Source organism: Musca autumnalis, unplaced genomic scaffold (assembly GCF_047663935.1).
Source record: "Musca autumnalis isolate F117 unplaced genomic scaffold, ASM4766393v1 scaffold_1, whole genome shotgun sequence".
NCBI classification, from domain to species: Eukaryota; Metazoa; Arthropoda; class Insecta; order Diptera; family Muscidae; genus Musca; species Musca autumnalis.
In genome coordinates, this window is record NW_027411644.1 from 315254184 (window position 1) to 315274027 (window position 19844).

Consider the following 19844-nt stretch of genomic DNA (forward strand, 5'->3'; position numbering starts at 1 on the left):
TGGACAGGTGCAAATCTAGGGAACGGGAACAAAATTTTCTTTTAAATTATAAATGTTTCTCTAAATAAAATAAACATATATTAATTATTAGATGTTTAAATAGATTGGTGATGGCGCCAAAAAGGTTTGGGTCATAACTCCTAAAGGGGAGATTATAGAATATTATCAAGATTATGTATTAGATTATTTCAAGTTAGTACATATGTATAAGTTTCGAATTCAAAATTAAACAGACGGTACTGTGTGTTTTATAAGAAACTACTCTAAATACTGAGGTCAGCTTTGTTGATATTTTGCTTATGCTAGCATATTTAAAAGCCAAACTCTATCTTGTATTTTACGTACGTGCTAATTGTGACTTTAAGCACGTCATGTATTTATATTTTCTTAGATGAGTCCATATTTCTTTATTTTGTTGCTGTTTCGAAGGTGTTTCACACTTAAGCAAACAACAAGCCGCTAAATAAATAATCAATACAATATGTTAATAAAGAGTAAATGTGTGACTGAAAACAAAAGAGTTTATTGTATTGTATTTGTTGGTTAGTCCCATGATATAGTCAGCCAGCCATAGAAAGAAACACAAGAAAATAAGTGATTTGGGATACAAGTATCTGTTGGAAATTGTAATATTTATTAGGTATTTTTTTCTTACGAATGTTTTATAATATATTTGTATGTATCAATCATTCAATCAAAATGTATAAATAATCACATAAATGGATGTACATTGGATATATGTATGTATGATGGTAAAAGAGCTACTGAACATTGTGGTTTGTGATTGTAGCAATGGCAAAAAAAAGGCTTAACTTAGAATATAGATAAATTTTGAAAATATTCGATGAATATGGGGCCTTGAAATGACCACAATTGTTGTGAGTAATAAGTGACAATAATAATAACTTAATAATAAGATAAGGTACATACAATTTACTGAATAGATATTTCAATATATACTTCAATAGAGTAGAGTTTTCAATGTGTCGCACATGTTGTTGTTTAGAAAGTACAATGGATGACATTGACACATGAATCCACTTCTAATTTATATTCTATATATAAAAATACACATCTATGGGCTACAGTAGTAATGGATAGGGCGTACTTAAACTACAAATAAATTAAATAAACATTAGTTGATAAGAAAGAAATAAACCAAAACAGCACATAATGAATGAAAAACTCAGTAGAATAAAATAATGATAACAAAGTTTATAATAATAAACAATAAATACACATACTATATGTATATTGGGTGGTTTGCATTAAACGAACAAAACAAAAAAAGTACAATAATAGGAGGAGCTTTTGTAACAAAAGTAAAGGAAACACATACAGATAAAATATTTGTATTAGATACCAAAAAATACGTAATAGGCGAACAAAATGAAAATAAGTCTTTAATTTTGAGATACATAATGTAACAACAAAACAATTTTGTTATTGTAGTTATTTGTTAAATGGCATGATTTAATATATTTTTATGTAGGCTTTGTTTGTGGTTTGGTTATAGAATCTGCAATGGGTCATTATCATCATCATGAGATCTAAAGACGATGAAATTGTTTCAAGGTTGTCTACTATTTTTTTTTTTTGTTCTCTCTTAAAGTAATACAAATTCCTCAGTTTCGCTGTCATCATCGATAGGCATAGATTGTGGTCCGCTAGCATTTATGTCCTGTTGTAATTGTCTTTGTATTGGTTTATAAAGCGAATCACTCATTTCGTTTATGGCCGTAGTCTCGTGTTGCAGACAACGCCCGCGAGAAAATGAAAATAATGGATAATTCATTTCGGCATATTGATTTGATGTTTCCGTAAAACTGTTGGTCAAGCTTGAAGGCATTTGTTGTTGTTGTTGTTGCGGCTGAGGTAATTGTTTCTCTAAGGAGCCCGATGCACAGCGCATAGGATGTAAATACTAAAATAAAGAAATAATAATTAAAAAAACCAATGTTAGATATGAAGTAGCCGTATTTTCTAGAAGTATCAACTTTTTTGAACGCTAAAAATAACTGGACTCGGAGTTTAATCTACACCGTTTTCATAATTCACTTGAAATTCTACACATTTCATTTGTATTTGAGAATTCCAATTGCATTTTGAATTATTTCATTTGTAATTTGAGAATTTCTATTAAAATTCGAATTATTTCATTTACAATTTGGGAACAAAATTGAATACTCTACCAGCAGACGGAAAAAATCTGAACATTTTTTTTTTAAATTGTAAGTTTTTTCTAAATAGCCGGCCTTCGGAGGGGGATTTAAGACTTTCTCCTATGGACAGGAGCCAATTTAGGGCACGAAAACAAAATTTTTATAATTTAAATTTTTTTCTTACTTTAACCAGGGAAACTTCAGGGGCACATATCTCGGGAAGTATGGACTTCCCCCCAACAAACTTTACATTTTTGTAATCAGGACGTAAAGATCTACCTGTGGTAACATTTTTTCCGCCAGCTGGTAGAGTATTCTATATATGCCGCAATTTGTATTTTTTTTTTCATTTGCAATTCGAATTTTTCCATATGTAATTCGAATTATTCCATTTGTGCTTTGTTTTTTACCATTTGTAATTTGAATTTTTTCATTTGAAATTCGAATCATTCCGAAACATTTTGTTTGTACTTCAAAAATCCAAATATATAAAAAGGATGCAAATACAAAATTTGTAATTTTTTGTTTCGAATTCAAATGTAATATTTAATTCGAATTTCAAATAAAAAAATTCAAATTACAAATTAATAATTCGAATTTTAAATGAGATAATTCGAATTACGAATGAAGAAATTCAAATTATAAATGAAATAATTCATATTTCAAATGGAATTCCCAAATTACAAATTAAATAATTCGAAATTCAATTGGAATTCTCAACTTTTCAAATTATAGCGCGATCTATCAAAGTTGTCCTGCATGATTTCGTGGGTCACGTTAAGAATAAAGCTCTGGAATATTTGTATGTTCACACCAATATTCGGGGTCCTCACTCGCACCGCCTAACTTAACACAAATCGACCTATAGCGTTTCTTTATTTACATATCAAGTGATTTTTCTAATTTTTGGTAGTATAGCATATTTCTATGTTCACACCAGTATTCGGGGTCCTCACTGGCACCGCCTAATTTAACACAAATCGAAATATTGCGTTTCTTTATTTACATCTCAAGTGATTTTTCTAATATTTGGTAGTATAGAATTTTTGACAGACCTATCAATATTTAAAAATCACTTTTTTATCAAAAACCATTTTGTTTGCTCCAAAAAAAAAACTCCAACAAAGTTTCATTTCATACTTCTTATCATACTAAAATCCCTTAAAGTTTCAAAGCCATTTTCCTCTTTGCGATCTTCCAAAAATTACAGATGTACAAATTAACAACAACTTAAATATCAATGCAATTGTTATTTTAGAATGATCCAAAAGGTCTCCCACTTAATATCCATAATTCATGTGAACGCTATTATTTTGTATTTGCTCTACTTACCAATTGCACCGATTCTACAAAATTCTCGAAATCAGTTTTTGTTTGACAATAGAAACCAATACAGCAGCTGGGATCCATTTTACTTGATTTCAATTTACGTGGAGATTTACAATGGAATGAATGTAGTGGAAAATGTTCCTGATTAACATCAACCATTTCTTGACAATAATGGGGATCCAAATGGATTAATTTATCCTCTATATATTTAAGAGAAAATAAACAAATTAAAACTGTCATTTAGGTTTATTTAAAATATTCCGCTTACCTTGAAAGCCCACAAAATACAATGAATGTTTTGGTCTGCCTCCAATGATGCCAATACAATACTCTGTACTAAGTAATAACTTTAGACAATGAGCATAGACAGGATTTAGTTTTTCAGTGCCCAAACGTAATGGTATCAATACTATTAAAGATTTCCAATTTGATTTCGGTTTATTTGAATTTGGTGTTTGCTGTTTACGCCATGGTACATGGGATTTGGGTGTTGGTTCTGGTATACAACATTCGGCTTCAATGTCACCCATGTAAACTGTAAAAAAACACAAATTTAAATGTATTTATTTCTAAGAGTCCCCACAAACAGGTCACTTACTTGTACAATCCTTTGCCACATAAATTACTAAATTATCAAAATCAGCATTTTCTTGTGCGGCATTTTTTAGGGATTGCCTGAAAAAAATACACATTATATGAATGTACATTTCTAAGTATTTACACTAGTGCCCACTTACTTCAATAAATATGAAACCGATGCTGGACCATACCAGTCGCCGGGTTTCTTACCCATTTCTTCGCCCAGTTTTACCAATGTGTGTATTGAAAATGGGCTACTTTTTGAAGAGCTATCACCAAACCATTTAATAATTTTCTTATGCATGTTGTCTTCCAGAGTTGAGTGTAACTGAGAATCAGGATCATAACGCCAACCTTTAAAACAACAAGAAAATAAAAATGTAAACATTTTTTCTTTCTTCATATTCAAGCTCCACTTACTGCGCCCCAAAAAATGACAAATCAGCGCCTGAGCCAGCAACATTTGTCCACTACGCAACATACAACCCCAACCACAATCACTGGTGTAATTAGAGCCGTTCATAGTGGGAAATTCACGACGATATGTCATCCATAAACGGCTATAGAAATCTCTTTTAAATCCCTCTATACCCTCCTCCCACGGATTTTCTCCCACCTGATTGTCTGTGGCATCCAAGGCCAATTCTTGTGGCACCACAATTTCCTCCACCTGTTGAGGATTTAAAATGGGATACAATGCCGAAGAACTGTTATTGGGTGTTAAGCCAATACCACCCGTATCTTGTTGTATGGTATCATAAGCATTGGAAACAACCATAGCACCTTGATCTTGTCCCAAAGCTGCTGATAATTCGGAACTGTTTTCCATCGAGGAAGGTGGTGTACATTTTCGATGATAGCATCTACCCAATAACCAAACGGGCTGTTCCTTGGAAAAGTTTGATTTTAATTTTCCACTCCAACCGTATTTGACATTGTGCCACATTGATAGTAGTTTTGATTCCATGCCCTTTGTTGGTGTCCGGCCAGCGGCAGAAGTTGATAAAGCATTGTTAGTCTCTGTTTCGTCGGTATCTGTGGCATTACCCACACACGAAGAAGACGTTGACGTTGTATACAATTGTTGAAACGCATTTATAAAACGTGATGATGTTGAGATTTTCCTGGTTGGTGTTGATGTTTGCTCTGTTTTTACATTATTGGTTGGTATGTTGGGACTAATGCTGGATGACACCGACGCGGCGCTTGGTACAACACATTGAATTGTGGCAGCTTGTTCCTCTTCTATTGCCCCATCTTCCACCGGGATATCATTTGTTAACGTTGCTCCTGTTGCTTGGAACAAGTTCAGTTTATCGTCCGTGGTTAACTGTGACAATAAGCCATCATAGTTCATCTGTGAATGAGAATGCCGTGGTGAATGGTTTTTCCGCAAACACGAATACATTTTAAGTAACACAAAGTTATTCCGCCACTGTCTTTGCGGATGTGAAGTTTTCATGACAAAAAGTGTTATGGCACTGAATCACTTACCCCAAAAATAAAAGACAGCTAAGTGTTCGGAGACAAACACCATAATGTATAATGTCTTTTATAATCTCAGGTAAGCGTCGCGTACTCACCGTTTATTGATAATTTGCAGTTTGGTAATACAACAAAAGCAAAGTAAGCACAATCAACGTTTTTTCCCCGTTCTGTTTGTTTGTTGTAGAGATAACAGTGTTTTGTTTATATTTACATATATTTATACTCCACAACGCGCGAAAATTTTAATTATTGAGGCTCGTTTAGACCTTTTGAAATATTTTAATTAACACAAAGAATAACAGTGTGATGATGCTGTATTGCAAAGACAAATTACTTTTTCTTTTTTTGCAATGAATGAAATGACAATGACAGAAGTAATAATCACAAAATCAAAACAAAAAAGAAATAAAAGAAATAGTCGGTTGGGTTGTATGTGGTGATTATTATGGGATTTAATTTAACACAATAACCACGTCGGGCGGTTGTCGATTTAAAATGAATAAAAAAATCATGGTACAATAAAAGGTGGTTTACACTAGCCATCAATGTCATATGTGCTGAAATTTTCCATCCCTATACAGTCGCTAATGTGTGCAATATTGGGAATTTTCCTTACATCATTTCCTTTTTGTGTCACACCAGCAGTGAAATTGCGTCTCTACATTGTCTGTGGGTAGATACTACTAGCTATTAACACCAAAAACATCCCAGCGAAAAAGTTTGGAAGTAGTGCAATGCAGAGTTATGATTTCAATATATCTTTCGATGCAGTCCACACGGAGTTATGAAGATGCACTCCGTTCGATACATTTTAGTAGCACTCGCTTAAAGATCCCTAGCCAAGCAAGCCAATTTTTTGATCCCTACAAAAGATGTCGCAGTCTTTTTTCGAAACACAAGAAGGAGTGTCTAAAATTCTAAGAATTTGCTTAAAAAATAAGGAAATACAAACTAATGCTTGGTTTACATTTACGAAATCCACTCGATTTCAATTGCCACTTCCTTTGTGTCTACGTCAAATGAAAACTCATCCGAAATCCATTCGATTTCATTTGACGTTTAAGCAATGGAATTGACAGTTGAAATCTAGTGGATTCCGTAAATGTAAACCAAGCATAAGGTTGCAAACATCTCTGTAATTCGCGAGACGCAAATTATTTTTGGAGTGGACTTGGAGTTATTTTGGAAATCTGAACTGGAGTAGGAGGAAAAATAAAAAACCATTTGGATGATGAAGCAAAATAAATTGCGGTGTAATAAAATGTTACCAAATGGAATTTCATTAAAAAAATGTCATGAAACTAGGTGTTCTTAAATCGAATACCCCATTTAAGCAATGGAATTGACAGTTGAAATCTAGTGGATTTCGTAAATGTAAACCAAGCATAAGGTTGCAAACATCGCTGTAATTCGCGAGACGCAAATTATTTTTGGAGTGGACTTGGAGCTATTTTGGAAATCTGAACTGGAGTAGGAGGAAAAATAAAAAAACCATTTGGATGATGAAGCAAAATAAATTGCGGTGTAATAAAATGCTACCGGATGGAATTTCATTAAAAAAATTTCATGAAACTAGGTGTTCTTAAATCGAATACCCCACAGAGACGCATAATTTCATGCAACTTTTTCAATGAAATCACTCTAGTGTGGACTGGGACTTGCAGAGCAGAGGAAATAAACTCAGTCACGATCAAATTTAATGGAGAATTTTTATAATTTGTGTAAATGTAATAAAGTTGATATTCTTGTTTTCCACAAATAAGAAATGTATTTTATTTCCCGGCAAAAAGTTTGCATCCGCGGATGCAGTTGAGTCACTACATACGTACGGTACATTTGCCGTTGGTGTACATCTTTCCCTATGAATTCACTTAATAATTTTACAACAGATCGAGCAGCTAGGATGCACTCAATTTTGCTTCCACAGCACACAGCTAGGATGCACTCCATTTTCTATCCAAATCACAGATTTTGATGTAGTGTTTTGGATTGAATTTAAAGGCACTCTTCGGATTGCATTTTTAATCAGTCCAAAGATGCAACTAAAATGCAAGCCATTGCGAAATATCCCAATATAAAAAAATGCCTTTATTATTTGTGTAAAACAACCCAGCAAAAGTTTGCATCCGCGGATGCAGTTGAATCACTACAAGTGTACGGTACATTTGCCGTTGGTGTACATCTTTTTCTATGAATTCGCTTATGAGTTTTACAAGAGAGCGCGCAGCTAGGACGCACTCAATTTTGCTTCCACAGCACCCAGCTAGGATGCACTCCATTTTCGATCCAAATCACAGCTTTTGATGTAGTGTTTTGGATTGAATTTGAAGGCACTCTTCGGATTGCATTTTTAATCAGTCCAAAGATTCAATTAAAATGCAAGCCATTGCGAAATATCCCAAAATAAATAAAATGTATTTATTATTTCTGTAAAACAAGAACACAAAGAGCTTTATTATATAAACACAAATTAAAAAAAAAGTTTCCATTAAATTCAATCACATTTGGATTCAAGGCCAATTCTTGTGGCACCACAATTTCCTCCACCTGTTGAGGATTTAAAATGGGATAAAATGCCGAAGAACTTTATTATATAAACACAAATTAAAAAAAAGTTTCCATTAAATTCAATCACATTTGAGCTTACTTCCTCCGTTCTCGATTTAATCCGAGCGCATCTGATTTTGCTTCATCATCCTAAAGTTGTTTTATGTTGCCTTCCCATTACTAGTTCAGTTTTCGACATGGATTCCAACTTCACTCCATTAAAAATTTCCGTCTCGTGAATTACCGCAAAAATGTTCGCAACTTAAGTTACTTCTTTATTTTATAACAAATTCTTTGAAATGTATACACTCTTGTTTATCTTTTGAACAAATGTGTAGGGATCAACCAACTGTTTTTTTCTGTAGGGATCTCTACAACAACTGCTTATAAAATATATCGAACGGAGTGCATTTTTCATAACTCTGTTGGACTACATCGAAAGATGTTGTGACAATTGCACAACTTCCAAAATTTTTTGCAGGGAATATATAGATAATTTTACGATAATTTTCCAAATAAAGTTGTAAAGTTCTATATTTTTATATTTATGATGATTAAATCAATTTTTTTATTTTTTATTTTTATTTATTTGCTTTGCAATTGAAGCCAATTTTGAGGCCAATTTATATAATTACAAAGAATACACCTAAATATCATAGCTACTCTAAAAACAATTTCATATATATAATTCATCTTAAATCTAGAAATTGGAGATCTAATTATTTTGGTTATAATTATATTCTTTAATTTTTTTTAAATTCTTCATTACGTCATAGCTACTCCAATTTTAAAGCAACAGATTAATAATTTAACAATTTGCAACAACTTTAAAAAGTCGTGTTCGATCAGCTGCGCATATGCATCTACCTTGATCATTGTGATATGTTTGAGATCAACAAAAAATAAGTGTAAACACCGGGGTGCATTTCAGGATTTCGTGAAATCCAGTGGATTTTGGAGCGCTAGTGTAAACTTGGCATACCACACTTTATTGTATAGAACATATTTGGGTTTTTCTTGTTTGTACCCCACTTAAAGTAACCACATCATTTGACAAATTCCCACATAACCAACTACCAACTGTTATGCCATTTTGAGCAACTGAGCAATCAAAACAAATAACAACGTTGCAAAATGAAATGAAATGAGCGGCTCAAGCAAGAAAAGTTTTGCAGTTTAGGTCGTCGCCAGAGATTCGTGTTTCAGTGAAAAGAAAAATAAAACTAAATAAATATTGTTGTGCCTAAAAAATAATAATTATTAACCAATTGATACCAATAAACTGCAATTTAATGCTTTGTTTTTGTTTTGTAATAAAGATATCCTAGAGTGAAAAGATTGTTGGTGAAAATTTTCTGGAAGCTAGTCGACACGGATCTTGTGTAAAATATTTCAAGTGTCTTGGAAAATTACAGCATTTATCATAAAGAATGAAGAATTGAAAAAAGGTGGAATACAATACGAAGCTAACAAGCTCGAAAACAGAGTTAAAAGAGAAGAAAATAATGTTGTCCTCATACCAGAGAACGAAGTCAGCTGAAAAGTGAACAAATGATGCGTCGCCGAGGTCGCCGACTATTTGCGTTGTCTATATCTTAGCCGCCGAAATTTATACGATTTTTGATGCAATCACAATAGCAATAGCTTCCCAACGACCATAAATTAATTGTGGATATTAATGTTTCAAAAACGTCGAATTTAAATAATTCTTTCTAAGGCCGCCATCAGACCATCTGCTTTTTCACATGTATTACATCAGCTGTTCTGTATATTAGTATACGCAAAGTGACAACATACATGTGAAAAAGCAGATGGTCTGATGGCCGCCTAAGCATATTGTAAATCTTAGTATTAGTGGCTGTTTTGTGACGTATGATTTATAAAATCCCATAGAAGATCTGAATTAACGAAGTGGTGTATTAAAAAGTGTCATTTCTAAGGTGTGCTTTCTTAAAGTGTCATATTACTCCGCGGCTTTGGCGCCGACTTGTATACTTACCGAAGACTTCGTTCTCTGTCCCAAATTCCAGTGCAACAAAATTTAATTACCCATAGAAAATAGGAAACTTGAACTTATTGGCTTACTTTATCGCCCGTCCGCCAGACATCCCTATTTACTATAGTTTGTTTATAGATTGAATTAATTGTGTTGCTTCTTTTCCATAATATAGTTACGTTGATGCTGCTTGCTTGTTTTTCTTGCCTCAATTAATGTGTGGAAACGAAGAAATCAGCAGTGTTTATGTTTTGACTTGACATATCCATGTTTGTGTGTGTATAGGTGGTGAACAAGAATTATTTATGCAAAAACAATGTCCGAAGCAAAACGTGTTACATTGACAACTATTAGTAGTACGGTATCTTCATCTATTTTGGCGGCCGGTTCGTCAAGGTTTGGTGCAGATTTTTTGGCTCCAGCAGAAAAACCATCAGCTCCAACATCGTCCAATAAGAATGGTTGTAAAACGTTGCGTTTGAATGTCGAATTGTTTCAAACAGATTGTAATCAGTATCCAGAATTTGATTATTCCAAACTAGTTCATGTGGAGAAGGTGAGTACACAGTTACCCTGCAGTTACACATGCCAATAAATGTATTATACTCGAAAACGCCGAAAAAGTGTTCGACTGGCATGCAGTTTTCTTGTGTGTTTAAACATGCCAGTGCAAGTTCATTTTCAAAATTATGGGGTTAAATGTCGTTTATAGCCCTTGCCAGTAGATAGCCCTTGGCATCCTGAATACAACGATATACAAATTTCCGGGGGAAGTCCATACTTCCCGAGATATGAGTCTTGACATTTCGGAAACTTTTTAACATTAACACTTTTAGGTTGTTTATGGGCACCTTTCGGATCGGGCTGAAATTTTTACAGTAGATAGCCCTTGGTATCCTGAACACAACGATATATAATTTTCCGGGGGAAGTCTATACTTCCCGAGATATGGGTCTTGACATTTTACAAATCTAACGTGGGCAATATTTAATTTAATTTTTATGTGACAAACACAGTAATTCTTAAATATGGGCATCGTTTTAAACCTTATGGAGAGTACTTTTATGCACGCGACCTATTTATAAACCTGGAGAATGTATTAAATTCCTGGTCAAAGCCGGCTACTTAGGAAACTTTAAATTTAAAAGAAAGTTTTGATCGCGTAGCCCACTTTTGTCCCTATCCATAGGAGAAAGTCTTAAATCCCCGGCCGAAGGCCGCCTACTAAAGAACACTTTCAATTTAAAAAAAGTTCTGATCGCGTAGCCTGATGTGATCTTAAATTATTACGTTGTTATTTGTTTTCGGTTTTATTATGTTGACGTATGTAGGTATAATTTAATAAATTATTATTAGCAAATCTCATTAATAATTGCGGCATTGGAAAGTACTCTTCGTGTGCTTTAAAACTAGGACTCATTGCATAGGTTTTAAAAATAATGGTGATAAAAGTAAAAAAGTCAAGACCCATATCTCGGGAAGCACGGACTTCCCCGCGGAAAGCTATATGTCGTTGTGTTCAGTGTGCCAAGGGCTATCTACTGAAAAATGTTCAGCCCGATCCCAGAGGTGCCCATAACAATATAAAGGTGTTACGAGTACGAAATTTCCGAAATGTCAAGGCCCATATCTCGGGAAGTATGGACTTCCTCCCGGAAAAATATATATCGTTGTGTTCAGGGCCCAAGGGCTACCTATGGTAAAAATGTCAGCCCGATCCGAGAGGTGCCCATAAATAACCTATAGGTGTGTTAAAGTACGAAATTTCCGAAATGTCAAGACCCATATCTCGGGAAGTATGGACTTCCCCCGAAAAACTATACATTTATCATTGTGTTCAGCGTCACAAGAGCTACCTATGGTAACAATTTCAGCCCGATCCGAGAGGTGTCCCTAAACGACACTTGTATTGCTGGTATTGCCGTCTTTTCAATATTGTAAAATCCCAGAGGGAAATTATTCGTCAACCTAATTTTCATGAAAAACACCAAAATTATGTCTTTATTTACCACTAATATTAAAAAATTGTCTCGGGAACTCTTTTTTTCATTTTTGACATATCACTGGCAGCCAAAATTTGTCTCATATATTTTTAAGCTGACCAAAGACCTGAAGGTCTTTACAATGTTAAAGGGAACAGCTTTTGTTTAGTAAAATCCAAGGCATATCGACCATTTTTTTTTTTTTTTAAATACCCAGAGATGAGTATTTTTATGATGATTACGGAAGTGTAAAATTTTGGAACAACTCTAGTTTATTAAAAACTTCGATTTTTTGATTTTTTTTTTCTTGCGTGACGTACCCGTTTATTTGATCCGAATGTCCAGGTAACATTGCAAAACTTATGGAAATACCTATCCAACAAGTGGTCATATTTAGTAGAACCGGGTTTAACCCTGGTAACCGGATCCAAGAAAAACTATACATTCCCGTGATCAGCGCAATAATATCTACCTATGGAAAAAAATTCAAAAAAAATCGTAGAGTTTTTACTAGACTAGAGTAAAGCCATAAATTTCTTGGGGTACTAAACCCGGTTTTGAACCGGTTACTATAAAGTTGATATCGCCGGAAATCTTATGGACCCCGAGAAGATATTACAAGCTATGATTTCGCATAAATTTTAAGAACACCCTTTTTCGGTTTTTATACCCTCAGCATTTATGCTTACGAGAATATATATAAATTTTCATACGGGCAAAATGTGTCTCATCGAAATAATGGTTTTAGACCCCAAGTATGTTTCAGACAATTTGGAGTCGATTTAGCAATGTTTGTCCGTCTGTATGGGTGGTGTGCACGATAACTCTCGAACGGATGAACCGATTTGGTTCAAAATTTGGCTTTTGTAATATTTTGTCCAAACTTAGTTTAAGGTCAAATATGGGTTATATCGGTCCACTCCTGCCGATACCTCCCCCACAAAAGTTCGAAAATGTTTGGAAAATTTGTGCGCACGGTAACTCTTGAAGAGAGTAACAGATTTCGGCCATACTATGCACATCGTGAAATTTCTACCAGACTTAGATAAGGTCCAAGCGGTCCACTGCTTCGGGTACCTTCCACACAAAATTTCGGAAAAGTTCAGTTTAGGACCTGCTTCCGAATCGCTTTGTTTTTTGTTGTAACAGTTTGTATTCACTGCCCCCATACGATGATATACATTTCATCAGGGGCAAGTCCATACTTCCTAAGAAAATAGCCTGAAAGCTGCAAAAACACCCCTATGGAACCGAACGGATCAACCGATTTGGTCCCGTTCCCACGACAATTGGATCTTCGCTCCGGAACGACCCGGGAACATCCCGGCCAGAGATTGTCAACTCAGCGACAGCTGTATCAACCGGAAGTTTTTTCCACAGGTGAGCAAAATATGCCGGCAACTTTGCTCGCCATCCTTCTAATTCGAGCCGGCATTGAGCAAAACCCCGGTCCATCGATCTGGATTTGTTCAGTGTGCAATAGGCGTATTGCGGCAAACTCGCCGTCAGTTAGATGTAACGTCTGCAGAAACTGGTGCCACCTGAGGAGGTGCTCAGGTCTCACCACACACCGCCACTGGTCACAACGATACATTGCCAGCTGCTGTCAGCAGCCAACAACATCGAGCACGCCGTCCCCTGCACCTCAGAGCAATTCCAACCGCTCGCAGCAAACTGTTCAGCCTGTTCAATGGATCTGTTCAGTATGCAGAGGTGTAATCTGGGAAAATATAACATCCGTTAAGTGCAATGGCTGCAAAAACTGGTGCCATATGAGGAGATGTACCACCTTGCGTACTCACAGGGACTGGAGTCCCAGGTTCATAGCCGCATGCTGCTCCAACATCCGTGCAGCAAGGACTAGCACTTCCGCTAGGTATTCATCCAGTACTGCGACTAGCACTCCGTCTAGTATTCCATCCAGCAGTGCCAGCTCTAGTGTCCAAACTAGTAGCGCATCTAGCTATTCAACTAGCTATTCTTCCAGTGCCACACTTCCATCCAGTGGCGCATCTACTAGTTATTCTACTAGTATTCGTTCCGGCTCCAATATTCCACCTAATGGTAGCCATATTACAGCTAGTTATTCTACTAGCAGTTCGTCCAGTACCACTATTCCATCTGTTGGTACATATACTAGTTTCCAATCTATTATTTCTGCTAGTTCTCCTGCTATTCCTTCCCGTGGTACTACAGCTAGCATTCCGACTAGTTTATCATTCAGTAGTACCCCTACTAGTGTCCTCGCTAGTAGTGCGGCTAGCATTCCGCCTAGTCATCCAGATCCAGTGAACCGCGCCAATCTCCATTCCAGACAACAGCAAAGCAGTGAACCTTCCATCCAACAGTCTCAGCAAAGGCACCCACAGCAGCAATTAGTGCAGGGTGGTGACTCGATGGCCTCATTCCAAATCATGCAGTTCAACTGCAATGGTTTAAGGAATAAGGTTATTGACATCACTAATTTCATGCACGACAATAACATCCTAATTGCTGCTCTCCAGGAGACGAAGTTGACCAGTAATTGTTCCCTCTCGTCCTCAGGGAATTATAACATCATCAGACGAGATAGGGAAAGGGATCATGGAGGTGGCCTCGCATTTATCATCCAGCGAGACGTCAGATACACTCTGACGCCGCCTCCTGTTCCCCCCCGTTTCGATCCTTTCCTTGAGGTCATGAGCATCTCAGTTCATTCCGATGATTCTGATATCGAGATCATCAATGTATATATTCCGCCCGTCAACAGCATTGGGGCAAGTTATCACCCTAGCATAATTCATCTGCTTCAAGGGGATAACCGAATTGTTCTTGGCGATTTCAATGTTCATCACGAGATATGGCACTCCCAGTTGCCGAACGATCCACGCGGTATTCTTATTGCGGACCAGATAGACGAATCCGACTTCGCATCCATCAATGAGGAATCCTCCACTAGAATTACAGCCAGATGCTCGAGTTCTCCGGACATTTCCATCGTTAGTCCCTCGCTCCTTCCTTTCGCATCTTGGCAAACAAAAGTCGCGCTAAATTCCGACCACATTCCAATCTTGGTCACAGTGGAGAAACCTAGCGATTTCGTTGAGCCCGACAAGCGCACATTCGTGAACTACAACAAAGCCAACTGGCATGGCTTCACGAATTTCATTGACGACTCCTTACGTCACTTGCCGCCGCCCTCATGTGCCAGAAAGGGTGAGAGAACACTAAGGGAAGTAATCCTCAAGGCGGCAAAACGCTTTATTCCAGCGGGCAGAATTCCTCTCATGAGACCAAATTATCCATCCAGGGCATCCCGTTTGGCACAACAGCGCGATCAAATACGTGTCGATGACCCAGCTGACGAACGAATTGGGCAATTGAACGCGGAAATTGAGAACCTGGTTCTCGAACACAGGCGTTCCAAGTGGATTCAACATCTCGACCACTGCACAATTAATTCCAAGCAACTTTGGTCCACAATTAAAAATCTATCTGGTTCCAACAAGAATAGAAATCTCCCTGCTATAGCCTTCAATAACATTACATATTCCGATGCCAAAAAGTGTGCAACACAGTTCTGCCGCCAATTCATTGAGCATCCATCTTCGCAGAGCAGGTCCAGGCGAGCCGTTTTCCGGAGATGCAAGTCACTAAAGCGTGATTTGCAGCCCATCTCCTTCACATCCAGTGAAGTCGAGAGAATTATCTCCAACTCCAAACCATCTAAAGCCCTTGGGCCAGACGGCATATCCATGGTAATGTTAAAGAAGTTGGGAGCAGTAGGTTTGAGCTACTTGACAAAGGTCCTATCAATTTCCCAATTGGTAATTCCAGACGTTTGGAAAGTGGCTCGTATAATTCCTATTCTAAAGCCAGACAAATCCGCTACAAATGGAGAATCCTACCGCCCGATCTCCATGCTTTCACCAGTAGCAAAGGTTTTAGAGTCCCTATTGCTCCCGTCCCTGAAACAGCGTTTCCACCTTGCCTCCCACCAACATGGTTTCAGGGAAGCTCATAGCACAACCACGGCTTTGCAAGAGATAACCACAAAGATTGCGAACGGCCTAAATCAGCTACGACCACCCAAACGGACCATTGTGGCAGCGCTTGACTTGTCCAAGGCGTTTGACACGGTCCACCATTCCATGCTGATTTCTGACGTCATGAATTCCACCCTTCCCAATGACGTCAAGCGTTGGATTGCCAATTACCTTAATGGTAGGCAAGCCTTCGTTGAATTCCGAGGCCAAAAATCCAAATTCCGCAAGATTAAAATGGGAGTACCCCAAGGTGGAGTACTATCCCCCATTTTATTCAACATCTATCTTGCTAATCTCCCTCCTCCGCCAGCAGATATTTCGGTGGTGTCGTATGCTGATGACTGCACCATAATTTCATCTGGTGTTGACATCGACGACGTAAGTGCTAGAATTTCCAACTACCTAGCCACCATCACAAATTTCTTCCGGGAGCGCAATCTTCAGCTATCCCCTACAAAGTCCTCAGTGTCCTTATTCACTTCCTGGACGAAGGAAGTTAACAACCAGCTTGATGTATTTGTCGAAGGCAGGCGTATCCCCACTGTTCATAGTCCAAAGATCCTTGGGGTAGTTTTCGACAATCTTCTCCACTTCTCTTCGCACGCCACCTACATCAACCAGAAAGTGAAATCCAGGAACAAAGTCCTTAAAGCTTTAGCTGGCACCTCCTGGGGCAGAGATAAGGAGACATTGATAACGACCTATAAGGCCATCGGTCGGTCTGTCTTCAATTATGCTGCCCCGGTTTGGACTTCCTTCCTGAGTGACACCCAATGGAGAATCCTGCAGACGACGCAAAATAATGCTCTCCGAATTGCTACGGGTTGCGTCCAGATGTCACAGGTAGATCATCTTCATGAGGAGACCAGGATGCTGTCAGTCAGGCAACATAATGTGTTGCTGACTAGACAGTTCCTGCTGGCTAGCCATCAGCCGAGTCACCCCAACCATCACGTAGTGATGGAAGATCCACCACCTAGACGCATCCGTAAGGACTTCAGGTGTTACCGTGATGACATCCAAGACGTCATTCCATCGGACGTCAACCGATTGTCTTACACGGACTCCCTGAACATTGTGCACCAACGGGCGGTCTCCGAAGCCATAAGTGTGTACAAAAACAATAAAGTCCTAAATCAACATCCTCCAGCAATTTCGGATAGTGAGAGGCTTCTTCCAAGGCAAACTCGTTCCATACTGGCACAACTTAGGTCTGGTTACAGTAGCATTCTCAATTCCTACAGAGAACGCATTGTCCCCGGTACCATAAACAGGTGCCCCTCCTGCCATCAGAGCCCTCACGATACTCCACATCTATTCAACTGTCCGTCCGCCCCCACAAATCTAACCCCTGTTGATTTGTGGTCACATCCAATTGAAGTAGCACAATTCCTTCAATTGCCAACATCAAATCCTATTCACACAACTGATTAATAATATATTCCATTTTCTTTTCTCGTTCCATTCTTCCTTTATAATTTTCAGGAAAGAGCTTCCGAATACAACCGAACTGTTACAACAACAACAACAACCGATTTGGTCCAAAACTTTGCCTTCGTAATATTTTGTCCAAATTAAGTTTATGTTCGAAGTTAAGCCAAATCGGCCCACTTCTTCAGGTACCTCCCCCACAAAAGTTCAAAAATGTTTGGAAAAATTGATCGCACGATAACCCTTGAAGGGAGCGACCGATTTGGTCCAGACTTTCCGCATCCTAATATACCTAACAGATATAGATTAGATTTCGAATAAGTTCACTTTATGAACTACTCTCGAATCACTTTGTCAAAGTTTTTTTCAGGGGAAAGTCCATACTTCTTGGGAAAACAGCCCGAAAAGTGTAAAAAAACCCCTATGGCACCTTATGTTGTGGCTGGAGAGTACAGTAACTCTCGAACGGATCAACCGATTTGGTCTTCGTCATATTTGCACGATATCTCTTGAACAAACTTGGTCTAAACTACGGTTCTCCTAATATTTTCTCCAAATTTAGTTTAGCTTCTAAAATGGAGATACCTTAGTGTACCTCCCCCACAAAAGTTCAATATTTGTGTGTAACTGCAGTTCTGTTCTGTCTGTTCAAAGACGCTTTGGAAATGTTTACTGATGCTGTTCGGTGTGGTCCCGTTTACAGCGATATTATGTTTTCCGTGGACAATTCCATGCTTCCTGGCATACTGGTCCAAAAGTTATACGGTGATCCACTGAAATGACTAGTGGGCGCGATATCTATCGAAAAGGTATGACTCCCAACATAATATCCACTTCCATAATGGATTATGTCGGTCCATTCCTTTAAGTACCTCCTTTACAAAATCCTAATCCACATTTTGTCGGCAATTTCAAATGTCCAAAAAAGGCAACAAAATACTAAAAAACTCTAAATACATCCAACCTGTCCGTAGAGATGAAAGTTTCAATTCACATATCGCTCATTTACTCAAAGAGTGGCATAACTCAAAAAATGCGTTTTCTGAGTTTGCAATTTCTATTTTTTCTATGACTTCTATTTTATCTTGTGTCAAATTTTCATGCTGATATCTCTAAAACTCATCGAGTTACAGCTCATTTACTACGGGTTTGGCATAATTCAACAAAAAAGTTTTTTGAGTTTATGAAACACTAAAACACTTCAAATCCTGCTTGACCTTGCACAGAAATTTAGTACTGATATCTGGCTAGCTGTTTGCAAACTATGGTCCACACAGTTATTTTATTTTTTGTGTAATAATCGTTTTAAGTTGGAAGGTCAAATTTCAATCCCAACTTAAAATTCGTTTTTCTCGAAACTAGGTTTTTTGAGATGTGTCACTCTTTGAGTAAATGAGCGATATGCTGAGGGTATTTATCTGTCGTCAAAGCCGACTGATACTTTTTTACTCGTTTTTTTTTTAAGACCGAGGTGCTGGAATCGGATACTTTGGTTATATCTTCGGAACGGGTGAATGTAACTTCATCGAGTGACCACTAGTTGTAACCTTTTAAAAAGCTTTAGAGGCAAAATAACCGGGTCCGTCCCTAAGAATATAATGCATAATAATAATAAATCGGAAAGTTTTACAAGGAGTTCCAGCCGCCTGACACTTCCGTGTTTAGTGCTATCTCTGGAACCACTGCACTCTTACCAGCCGTTGGGTTGGAGGGTGCAGTCGCTGCAGGAGTCGGAATCCGATCAACCAGAATGGGGATCTTCTCCATGTGATGTACTTAGGTTCAAGCCTCCTCGCAATTCGAAGCCTCATACCGATTAATCAGAATTCGTCTTGACTAACTAACCTCAGTTGGGGCAATTTTTGGCAAATCTTTTATATTCATGCCGGTCCTTCTTTTCCTTGGCCTTACTGCCCATGTTGGTTGAGGTCATAGTGGAGGGTGTCACTTCCTCCAGTACGACTTCTTCCTCCATGGCGTCTTGCCTCGGGAAGGAAGGTCTATCGTTTCCGACCGATGAACTATCCCCCAGGGGATTGGGACTCACTAGGGTGAGGTTAGAGATCCCCCTTGGACTGAAGAGAGCGTTCCCTGGGATGTCCGGGATGGGATGACTGTAACATCCATCTCTTCATCCGACATAAGGAATTCGTCTTCCCAGTTCCAGGGGGGGACTCTCCTGACTCAATCTGTGGGTCTCTCTCTGCCCCAGGAGATCGAGCAATTCCCTGCTCTGCGTGAGGATATTTTGACTAATCTTGTCCATTGTCGAGTTCGTCAGGGTCTCGTCCCCGCCCAGGGACGG

General features: G+C 37.9%; 2 protein-coding genes across 23 annotated transcripts in view; one reads left to right on the forward strand and one right to left on the reverse strand.

The window, feature by feature from the left end:
- yem (yemanuclein) overlaps nt 1–19844 on the forward strand; it is a 65500-nt gene that overhangs the window by 36231 nt on the left and 9425 nt on the right. For 2 of the 21 annotated variants that reach the window (XM_073962299.1, XM_073962311.1), the window contains exons 1-2: nt 9197–9553; nt 10277–10657. The exons of 1 other annotated variant lie outside the window; for it this stretch is intronic. In XM_073962299.1, coding sequence (XP_073818400.1) covers nt 10418–10657 — 240 coding nt within the window. In that variant the 5' untranslated portion in view covers nt 9197–9553; nt 10277–10417. Of the gene's footprint in view, nt 1–9190; nt 9554–9943; nt 10046–10124; nt 10228–10276; nt 10658–19844 lie in introns of those variants that run through there. 18 more of the 21 variants (XM_073962302.1, XM_073962315.1, XM_073962301.1 and 15 more) reach the window with 13 other exon arrangements.
- On the reverse strand, nt 599–5996 carry Atg4b (Autophagy-related 4b). 2 transcript variants are annotated; one of them, XM_073962323.1, is made up of 7 exons: nt 5654–5996; nt 4491–5427; nt 4229–4424; nt 4090–4166; nt 3760–4026; nt 3495–3691; nt 599–1924 (listed from the first exon to the last, which is right to left on the reverse strand). In XM_073962323.1, exons 2-7 carry the CDS (start codon nt 5425–5427, stop codon nt 1607–1609), a joined length of 1992 nt encoding a protein of 663 aa, XP_073818424.1. In that variant the 5' UTR covers nt 5654–5996; the 3' UTR covers nt 599–1606. The 2 variants fall into 2 exon arrangements, with proteins under 2 accessions (XP_073818424.1, XP_073818425.1); XM_073962324.1 differs by having other exon boundaries at nt 5565–5929.